The sequence below is a fragment of the Chenopodium album genome, chromosome 27 (genome assembly GCF_948465745.1).
Source record: "Chenopodium album chromosome 27, dcCheAlbu1.1, whole genome shotgun sequence".
Classification (NCBI taxonomy): domain Eukaryota; kingdom Viridiplantae; phylum Streptophyta; class Magnoliopsida; order Caryophyllales; family Amaranthaceae; genus Chenopodium; species Chenopodium album.
Genome location: NC_137860.1, coordinates 35,867,425 through 35,878,937, shown reverse-complemented (window position 1 = coordinate 35,878,937; position 11,513 = coordinate 35,867,425). Strand labels below are relative to the sequence as shown.

The window sequence follows — 11,513 nt, the reverse complement described above, 5'->3', positions numbered from 1 at the left end:
AAAATTATGAGGTTTCCGGTTCCGGTGGCAAAAAGTGTTGAGACCCTAGGAGGTATATCTCGGGGTCATATAATGTCGTTTGAAACCATATATGATCATTATATGCTGTCATAAACGTACGTGGTAGGCTTGAGTTTACTTAATCAATGCAAATTGTGAACGGGAAAAATGACTATTTAAGAGCATATTGGATGGTTTAACCGACCCAATTGGACACCCAGAGGGTATTAGAGACCATAGTAAACATCTCGGAAATTTTATTTTCGGGCGAAAAAAGGTCAAAAAATTATAAAATTGAAGGCTATATAATCCAAGCTTTTTGAGGAAATTTTGAGGTTTTGGGGCTCGGTAGCAAAAATCTTGGAGACCTTAAGGGATACATCTCAGGGTCATATAATGCTGTTTGAAACCATATATGATCATTATATGTTGTCATAAACGTCCGTGGTAGGCTTGAGTTTACGAAATCACTACAAGTTGTGAACGGGTAAAATGACCGTTTAAGGGCATATTGGACGGTTCCACCGACCCAATTGGACTCTTGGAGGGTATTAGGGACCATTGGCAAACATCTCAACAATTTTTATTTTCGAGCGAAAAAGGTCAAAAAATTACAATATTGAAGGCTATAATCCACGTTTTTTTAGGAAATTTTGAGGTTTAGGGTCCGGTGGTGAAAAGTGTTGAGACCATGGGAATATATCTCGATGTCATATAATGTCGTTTGAAACCATATATGATCATTATATGTTGTCATAAACGTACGTGATAGGCTTGAATTTACGAAATCACTACAAGTTGTGAACGGGTAAAATGACTGTTTAAGTGCATATTGGACGGTTCCACTGACCCAGTTTGACTCCCGGAGGATATAATGGACCATGGTAAACATCTCGGCAATTTTTATTTCCGGGCGAAAAAAAGTCAAAAAATTATAAAATTGAAGGATATAATCCACGCTTTTTGAGGAAAATTTGATGTTTCGGGGCCCGGTGGCGAAAAACCTTGAAACCCAAAGGGATACATCTCGGGGTCATATAATGCCGTTTGAAACCATATATGATTATTATATGTTGTCATAAACGTCCGTAGTAGGTTTGAGTTTACAAAATCGGTGCAAGTTGTGAACGGGTAAAATGACCGTTTAAGGGCATATTAGATGATTCCACCGACCCAATTTGACTCCCGGAGAATATTAGGGACCATGGTAAACATATCGGCAATTTTTATTTTCGGGCGAAAAAAGTCAACAAATTACAAAATTGAAGGCTATAATCCACGCTTTTTTAGGAAATTGAGGTTTTGGGGTCCGGTTGCGAAAAGCTTTGACACCCTAAGGGATACATCTCGGGGTCATATAATGCCGTTTGAAACCACATATGATCATTATATGTTGTCATAAACGCCCGTGGTAGACTTGAGGTTACGAAATCGGTGCAAGTTGCGAACAGGTAAAATGACCGTTTCAGGACATATTTGATGGTTCCACCGACCCAAATTGACTCCTGGAGGGTATTAGGGACCATGGTAAACATCTCGGCAATTTTTATTTCCCGGCAAAAAAAGGTAAAAAAAATTACAAAATCGAAGGTTATTTAACACTTTTTGAGAAAAATTTTTGAATTCGGGGCCCTGTGGCGAAAAGTGTTGAGACCCTAGGGGATATATCTCGGTGTCATATAATTCCGTTTGAAACCATATTAATCATTATATGTTGTCATAAACGTCCGTGGTAGGCTTGAGTTTACGAAATCACTGCAAGTTGTGAACGGGTAAAATGACCGTTTAAGTGGATATTGGACGATTCCACTGACCCAATTTGACTCCCGGAGGATATTAGGGACCATGGTAAGCATCTCAGCAATTTTTATTTCCGACCGAAAAATGGTCAAAAAATTACAAAATTGAAGGCTATAATCCACGCTTTTTGAGGAATTTTGAGGTTTCGGGGCCCGGTGGCGAAAAGCCTTGAGACCCTGAGGAATATATCTCAGGGTCATATAATTCGTTTTAAACCACATATGATCATTATATGTTCCGTAGTAGGCTTGAGTTTAAGAAATCACTTTAAGTTGTGAACGGGTAAAATGATCATTTAAGGGCATATTGGATGGTTCCACCGACCCAATTGAACTCTTGGAGGGTATTAAAGACCATGGTAAACATCTCGGCAATTTTTATTTTCGGGCAAAAAAAGGTCAGAAAATTACAAAATTGAAGGCTATAATCCACGCATTTAAGCATTTTGAGGAAATTTTGAGGTTTCGGGCACGCTGTCGAAAAGCCTTGAAACCTAAAGGGATACATCTCGGGGTCATATAATGCCATTTGAAACCATATATGATCATTATATGTTGTCATAAACGTCCGTGGTAGGCTTGAGTTTACGAAATCACTACAAGTTGTGAACGGGTAAAATGACCGTTTAAGTGCATATTGGACGGTTCCACTGACCCAATTTGACTTCCGGAGGATATAATGGACCATGGTAAACATCTCGGCAATTTTTATTTCCGGGCGAAAAAAAAAGTCAAACAATTATAAAATTGGAGGATATAATCCACACTTTTTGAGGAAATTTTGAGGTTTCGGGGTTCGGTGGCGAAAAGCCTTGAGACCCTAAGGGATACATCTTGGGTCATTTAATTCTGTTTGAAACCACATATGATCATTATATGTTGTCATAAACTTCCGTGGTAAACTTGAGTTTACGAAATCACTTAAAGTTGTGAACGGGTAAGATGACCGTTTAAGGGCATATTGGATGGTTCTACCGACCCAATTGGATTCTTGGAGGATATTAGGGACCACAGTAAACATCTCGTCAATTTTTATTTTCGGGCGAAAAAAGGTCAAAAAATTTACAAAATTGAAGGCTATAATCCACGCTTTTTAAGGAAATTTTGAGGTTTTGGGGGCCCGGGGCCTTTACGTCGCTGAATAATGGTTATATAAGGGTCCACACAATATTATATGATCCCGAGATTCATCCCGGAGTGTTCCGTGAAATTCCAACACCAGCTCCCGACACCTCCTATATCGCTCTGATTTCGTGTATTATACTTTCACCTAATGTTTTCATTAATTGTTATTGCACCTTTCCCTCAACCTCTCACACTCACACTAATTGCTTATAGTTTGACACTTATTAATTTATTATAAATCAATGAATATGCTCATCAATACAAGGAATGTCATACTTCATATAAATTGATGAATATGCTCATGAGCTCATCCATACAAGGTATGTCAATTGTTTTTATAAGTACTATGTATACCATAAATCCCACATCATGTTATTTTGTATGGAAAAAATTACAAATACAGTAACATTTTAATGTAGTTTATATGATTAATAGTTTTAGAATGAAGAAGAAATGAATACTTAATTAAAGTTAAGAGTGGCGAACACACGCCATGTGCATGTCATAATTAGTCATATTTGAGAGCTCTTTTGTTTTGGTCTTACTACGTATGTCACAACTTAAGTTATTGACACTTTGACAGCATTAGTAAGCGAAAATACGTAAACAAGTATTCTTAGAGTAAATAAGGGATTGTTCACTTCAGCTTAATTTCAGTTAAGTTCAATTCAGCTCCAATCAGTTCAGTTTAGCTCCTAATTTCCTACTCATAAAATATTCATTTCAGCTTCATCCAGTTCAGTTCAGTAAATGTGAATAGGCCCTAAATAAATATACATAATAGGGGCATAATTGTCTGAACACTATCCATAAAAGTAGAATAAATAAAATTATTTAATAAAGGTAAATATATATATAAATAATTTTTAAGGAGCATAATTGTCTAATTGTCTCAACACTATTTATTAAAATGGAACATTATTCATAAGAGTTAGCCATACTTTTAAAATGGTAGGGATAACTACAATGTAAACATTTTATAGATCAACCAACAATGCATACAGTCATTACCCTTGTCTTGGGCGTTACTCAGATTGTATTAGAAGGATTACTCGGTCAATATTATAGGATTAGTCGATCAATAGCGTTACTCGTTCTCTTACAAGCGGACACGACGACACGTGATATGACAAGTCGCACACAAAACGCGTCGGTCATTTTAATTCAAAAGATTTAATTTCCGTAATTCTATACATTTAATTTTGGATTGTAGAAAATCACTGATTAGAAAATTTTGTAGAAAATTTTACTTGCTGAATTAATCTTCAATTTCCCTTAATTTTTTCAAGCCCTAATCCCAGTTTCCTGCCTCTAACAAGAAGAACGGAAGAAGACGACAGAAGCTGCTGAAGCTGAACTGCGAAAACTTTAGGTATTGAATAAATTAAATCATAAAAATTTCATATTATTTCAATTCGCTTGTTTATTTTAAATAACTTATATGGAAAATTAATCAATTCAATTGCAATTAGACAAAACTAAACTGCATATTATTGTCTTGTGTGCTAATTGATTGTATATTGGATGAATTGTTGATTAATACTAGCAATATTCATAGTTGTTGATTGAGCATTTGAGATTGTTGTTATGGCTAAGGTTATTGGATGCAAAATCAGAAGATTGTTGTGATAATATAATTTTGTATTCTAGATTGTTCTTGTTTTATCATCAGAATTGTTTTATGTTGAAAAACTGAGTATTAAAAGTCGAATTCGTTCTCTAAGGATTGGATTTACAGAAGTAAGAATTATATTTGGCCGAAATAGCCCGAGTTTTGTTGTACACCCTCCGTCCCTAAATTACATTCCTACTTCTCTCTATTATGAGAAAAATAAATGCTAATACGGAGGGAGTAGTTTCGTAGCATTCGATTTCCCCTTAAAGAATTCGAACTTGTGTTGGGTTTGGTTACAATTTAGAGATTTCAGTGTTTCTTTTTTGAAAATAGAGTTTGAATTGATTAATCCGTCTTAGGAATTATCATGTCTGGCTGATTCAGATGTAAAATAGCAGTATGCTAACTTGGTTGTTTTGGAACTTTCAGTAGGTGACTCCGTGTGTGTGTGCACGTGCGTGTGTTTTGTTTGTGGTTCAGGCCTGATTATACTTTCAGGCTACCATGCGTAATGTCCGTGGAACTCTCTTCTTATTGCGAAGAAGCGGAAGCTTGCATACAATTTCCCATGAAACAGTGAGTGAAAGCCTTAAGAGAAAGGTTGCTGATTTAGAGAAAAAGAGGAAGACAAGAAATCTGAAGAAAACCGAGGTTTTTGTGGAAGTTTCAGAGTCCAGGTCGTTTCTCGACACAGCTACCATGCCAATGATGCTGACTGCTGTTGGAATTGCACTTTTTGCCAAACTTCTAATGATGGTAATTCTTCATTTTCCTCTTGTGGCTAGCTTTACTACTTTCCTACTAATAGTAATGCTGTAATGCACCATTGGGCGTCTTTTTATGTTCTCATGAGAAGATTTGGGAATGCTTTGTAATTTAATTAGTCTGCACAATCTAATTTGGAAGCATAAGTAACTCTCGGACTCCTCAACCCTCATTAGTCATTACTCTCAAACTCCAAATATCTTGTAGGTCAAGGTTTGAGCCTAGGCTGTAGAAATTCAACATTTACATTCAGCGGAAATTGAAAATTCAAGTTATCTAACCTACAAAAGAAATGAAGTTTAAACGGTTGTATCCAACAATTCATGCTATTTATGTAATATTGTGATCTGCAATGTTATTCTGCTCACATACATATGCAACTGCTGCAAGAATTGTGCAAACAGACCCAATAGCATCTTCCTCCTTTTTCGTGTATTGTTGTAACTGGCATTTATACAATAGGTGTATCAAATTACTGCCACTGACATGCTAGATTCTAGAATAGCCTCTGCGTACTGGCCATACCCCTCATTTAAGTAGGTTAAATTCTTCCTTGAACTCCATGTTTCCTATGTGTATTGGCCAATCCCCCACATTCAAGTACCCGAGATGCCTCATTCACAACTACAAGCCATACACAAATAGATAGCTTAGTTTCTGCCATGTGAGCCTATGTATTCTTGACCTGATACTCTGCTCTTCCATTGGTGTTGATTGATATGCTTCCATATGCAAGGGTTTGAACTTTGGATTGTTACTATAAAACACTAATTCTTGTAACTAATCTTTTACTTGAACTACCTTAAAGTAACCATAACAATTTTCTTACGCTTTGTTTGGATACAAGTAAATGGGGAGCCAAGGAGGAAAGTTGAGAAGTAGGGAGGAAAACAAATTCTGCTGTTTGGTTATGTGGTTTGGGGAAAGAAAAGGACGGATTTATTAATCCTCACTCTTTAATAAACACTATCCCGTTAAAATTGAAGAGATTCTGGGAAAATGAAATTCCTCCTCCCCCACCCCCCCAAAACCCCTTCCTCCTTTCCACCTCACTAATCTATCCTCGATTGTTAGCTGGTGGCCACTAGCTTTTGAGTTCTTTAACATATTTTGTGCCATATTTTTAATGCGAGTGTTGTACTTTCCATCTCTTATATTATTTCGTCTTTGCCTTCCTATTTCCTTCTGTTTGTTCAAAAGAATTGAGAATTGGGACTGTCTCTGTTGGCTGGCAGTATGATGAGTCAAGATCTCAAGAATTGATTGAGCGCAAGATAAGGAATGCTCCTCCTGAACAAGGGACGGTTAGGATGCTCACCTGTGAAGAGTGGGAGGAAATTCGAGAAGTGAGGCCTAGGACACCTTTTGAGTCAAAGCTTGCTCGACCTAATGCACGAATAAGGACAGGAGGTGCAGTGAAAAAGGTAAAATCATGCTCTGCTATTACTGCTTGACTTTTATTTTAATTTCCTGTATTTACAAGTTACTGCGATTAACATTTTTTAAAAAGGGGGTCAAGGGATTATTCAAAAGAGGGGGGGGGGGGTAAGGGACAGTGTTGTGCCGAATTTGCTGATTGTTTTCCAGTTTGCTAGTATGTTCTTTTTTTCAGAACCCCTCACAGTTAAGAATATTTTCAGGTAGCCTGCCTGGTTGGCACCTGTAAATATTTATGATGCACGTGTCAATTGTTGGTGTTTATGGAATGGTGTAGGTTGGGATTCTAGAGCCCTATTACTCCCCAAAAATAAAGAGACAACTTTTGGACCTCTCCATTGCACAAAAATTTCAGCTTGGATATTGATAGTCTAGAAACCCACAAACTCTGAATTAGAAGTCCCGAAGGTTGAATTCAACCTTTCAACGACCAAAGTTCGTGGGGATTTTCAACCTCTGGGTGGTTAAAGACGTATTCTCTTTCTTGATGGTCGAATCCTACCACCTAGCAACTGTGATTCATGGGGGATTTCAAACTGTCGTAAGTTAATGACTCTCTCAGGGTAGAGGACTGGTAGTGGTGGATTGGCTTATATTGTGGTTTTGGGAGAGAGGGTGTTGTTCTGATCTGGGTTGGGGAGGGGTTAAGCACGGCGGGAGATTTAGGAATCGTTACTTAGGCATGGGTGAGTGGTTGGCAAGTTGGAGTTGTAGAGGGAGTAGTGGCAGTTTTGGGTGTTAGGGGGGTATCTATGGTGTGATGGCATCTAAAGCTTTTATACATGATGAAAGAGTAGGTTTTTGATAAGCAGCTCTTAGCTGAAACATCCCACTCACCTTCGATCCATGATGGTGTCCAGTCATTGGCAGCCCTACTGGACCTCAAATGTGGAGTCCCGAGGAGTATCAGGAACAGTCGGGGGGGGGGGGGGGGGGGGCAAGATTAGAGTCAGTGGGAGAGAGATAATCTGGTATGTACGAGGGATGTACTGCTATCTTATTTTCTTTGGATTTATTTGCTTGTGTAGGAGGATGTGAAGGACTGGGGAATCGATGTCCTTATGGATGCTGTTACACGGGTGGAAGAAAGTGTCAAACATTAACATAATTTGAGCCTTTGAGGTGATGTTTAAGGGTAAAGTACCTCCAAATGAAGAGCAAAACTACTTTCTCTCTTACCTTGTAAAATTAGGGAGAGAGACACATTAAAATACTAGCAGTCTCGTGTCAAAATAGAAAAAGAGTCTTGTGTTAAAATACGAGCTTAGGAAATGTTGTTAGTATTTAGAAACAGACGAAAGAAACAAGTGTTGCAAATACTCAAGAACGGTGGGAGTATATTACAAGGTCTAAAATATTTCTTTATTTTTTGTAATTACAATTGTACCTAGATTTTGTACATTTCTACTTTACAAATTGGTCGAACAACTTGAACAGACACTATAATTTCCTAACAGCAACCTAGCTGATATCTATGATTTCTACAAGTAGCAATTTTTTGGTATATTTTATAGCCTTGATCATTTTGCAACAGACTATAGCATCTAGTGTGATAATGGAGGCGTAGACATGCAGTATACTAGGCTTTTTATCTTTTGCAAACAACTAATCATTGTATTATTTTACTCAATACTAAAGGTGTCAAAATTCTACCCGATTCAAAATCCCAATCAAAATTCTCCGTGTATCCAAAAATACAAGGCATTGATCAAAGGAAAAATGATTTGGCATGAACGTTCGAAACAAACTTATATCGAACTCAAAGTTATCCTATCGGTCACCCGAGCACACAGATTTAACTGTAACAACAGGCTCAATAAGCATATAAGTGAAGATTTATTGTAACAATAAAGCATAGTACTTACTGTATATATAGTAATAGTTAATTATTCAGGAAGATGTACAATAAATTAAAAAGGAGCATATATAAAAAAAGGAAGAACACATGATGCTAGAAACACTGAAACTGGGTGATGCAAAAATAAGAGGAGAGAGAATATCGGCGGGAATTCTGTGATTATAACGGAGGATCCAGAACTAATTTAACTGTATGCAGTTGGCCTTTTTATTTATTTATTTATTTATTTATTTATTTGTTTTTTTTTAATTTGCTAGCTGGGTCCTAGTCACATTTGCTCCCACCTAGTGTTATTAATGCACATTATCCAAGATATAATTATATTTTTAACCTATGCTTTTGGTATAATTAAGTATAGTACGAAGTGTTAATTTTTACAATCCACTTGATAAATTTTTAATAAAGAAGGGTAATATTTGCACTTTTGAAGGATTGTTTTTTACTCAAACATGCATGCATCATTAGCATTAGCATTTGCATATAATGATGGTTTTGTTAATGACTTTTAGCTACAAATCAATGCCACTTGGTTAGCTTTAGGTCATCTTACTCATTTCTTTGTACTCCTAAACAGGTTTAAGAATCTTCCAAATTATTCTACTCTATATACTAGTATAATTTTGCTTTTATTTAGGGAAATAAAACGGTTTCATCATGTTCAGGTTAAACAAATGCATTAGTGTATATATAATTTTTTCAATATATTTCCGTAGTGTTGAAAACTTGAAATTTGTGAATAACGAGTGTACCTTTTTTATGTATCAAGAATAACGAGTGTACCTAATTAAACTATCTTGGTTATTTTAATAATGAAATAGGTAAAATTTGTATTTTAATGACACGGACAGAAGTAGTAATTGTCGTGATTGTTCACTGAATTAATTATTGTGGTCGTTTCCTTGTTAGCAAAGCACCTTATTTGAAGGGTTGTAACTTATAAAATTGCAACGGTTGTTGGTCAAACCTATTTACCTTTTTCCTCCTATTCCAAGGTAAATTACTAAATTATACATAATCAAATGAGGTGTTTTTGTTAAACTAATAAAGTAACGTAGTAGTAAGCTTGATTAAAGTAATAATTTCAACTTAAACATCAATTGGAGTACTAGGAATCTTAGTTGTCTTACTGAAAATTCCAAATGATGCCAACTTTCTTTGTTGTTAAAAAAAAATACTTATGTACAAAGTTTATATTTATAATTCTATGTGGACTACACTTTAGGGCTCTTCCCAATACCTTTATAACATAAAATTTTATATTATGCTTTTATATTTTATTTAAATTACTTGTATATAGGAGGAAAAAAAAAATTTGCTGTTAAAAATGTAAGAAGTTACAGCAAATGAGCACATAATTAAAGTTTTTTTTTTAATAAAAAATAAGTAAACACATAACAAAAGGTAGATGAGGATTATCAAAAAAAAAAAAAAAAAAAAAAAAAAAAGGTAGATGAGTGTATTCAGGTGCTTTGACTCTTCTATGAATAAATTATAATCTGTGGGCTGGACATTGGAAATGGTGATGCACACTGGAAAACCTAAATTTTAAAGCTGGCTAGTGTAGATTATCTGACACATTAATTACTAATTACAGTATATAACTCAAAATCATACTTCAAGTTAACAATATTACAGACACGTTAAAGAAAGGTTTGGCCTAATCAGATGGTGATAGTTTTAAAACTGTATGGCAAAAATGTGCCTTATGGTCATGATATATACAACTCTTAAAAATGCATAGATTTTAAATATCTTACTTCGTATTAAACTTCCTACTCTGTACTAAGTGAAATTGGAGTCACCCGCGTCAAGGCGGTCAAGCTTGAAGCAATGGAATGGAGTTATGCTCGAGTATGTTTAAAGTTTAACTGTTTTTATTATAAAATTTGTGTATAAGTTTGTGTTTTACAATCTTCATAATCATTGAAGATATCATATACCCATAGCTTATTATTAGTGATTTTCTTTTTCCCATCATTTAGAAAATTCTAGGAGCATATATTCTCCGATGATTTATTTCACACTATCAAATCCGTACCATATAAAATCAAAATTGAACTATTGCTTAACCTTCTAGAGAAAGGTATGCATATGAACATAGATAAAGCACAAGCACAATTATACTTGTAATAATTAACTAAACTTGAAAGGCATAATTTCCTAAAGATTTTATTGTCAAATTGATCTTAAAAGGCATCATTTGATTGGATTATATTCTAAGTCCGTAGGCTACACCTTGTGGAAGAATGAATTTGTTCATACTTCTTTGATATATTGTGTTCCCTACTTTTACGTTGGCCTTCCTCTTTATTCTAAACAAAGCATTATTTTTTAAGCAAGATAGACAACCAACTCTACGTGGAAACCATAAACCCCTTAAACTTGCTGTTCTTTCCACTATTCCAAGTATGTTGTTACCTCTTTTTGTGCCAAAATCATTTCCCTCGTTTTGTGTATGTATTAAGAGAGTTGTTCAAAAGGGGTGAGTCGAGTCAAATTCGGGCCAAGTTTTTTTTTGGTAAGTCGGGTTTTGTAGGGATTTTTTTATTATTATGTCGGGTTTTGGCCAAAGAGAAAATTAGCTTAAAATTATCAGATACGGGTTATTTCAATTTTCAAGTCAAATAAGAGCCGGGTTTTAATTTATTATGATCACGGATACAATACAGAAGACTTTTTGACATCCGATCCACATCCGATCCACATCTTATTTATAGGGAGTAATGTGGAAGTGAGATAGCACACCCACTAAGAAACATCCATACATAGAGACATGGTGTATTGGGGTCAATAATTTGAAGCATAATAACCAACCAAATGTGGGTAGGACATCATTTTTCTTTGATAGTAGTATAATATATAGTTTTGATGTCACAACGTCCCATTTAGGAGTGGGGGCACATGGATTGATGGA

General features: G+C 35.5%; 1 protein-coding gene across 1 annotated transcript; it reads left to right on the top strand.

Annotated features, from left to right (window-relative positions):
* The first annotated feature begins 4,142 nt into the window (after positions 1–4,142).
* Positions 4,143–8,398, top strand: LOC145620757 (uncharacterized). Its single transcript, XM_081675462.1, has 4 exons — positions 4,143–4,296; positions 4,969–5,295; positions 6,540–6,728; positions 7,770–8,398. The coding sequence occupies exons 2-4, from the start codon at positions 5,044–5,046 to the stop codon at positions 7,842–7,844; spliced, it is 516 nt and encodes a 171-aa protein (XP_081531588.1). The 5' UTR covers positions 4,143–4,296; positions 4,969–5,043; the 3' UTR covers positions 7,845–8,398.
* Positions 8,399–11,513: the final 3,115 nt, after the last annotated feature.

Bases quoted from the DNA above. Each gene is read 5' to 3' on its own strand.
- LOC145620757 (XM_081675462.1), top strand. From the start codon at position 5,044: ATGCGTAATGTCCGTGGAACTCTCTTCTTATTGCGAAGAAGCGGAAGC. The intron at 5,296-6,539 runs GTAATTCTTCAT...GTTGGCTGGCAG, and splicing joins TTGCCAAACTTCTAATGATG to TATGATGAGTCAAGATCTCA. The intron at 6,729-7,769 runs GTAAAATCATGC...TTGCTTGTGTAG, and splicing joins CAGGAGGTGCAGTGAAAAAG to GAGGATGTGAAGGACTGGGG.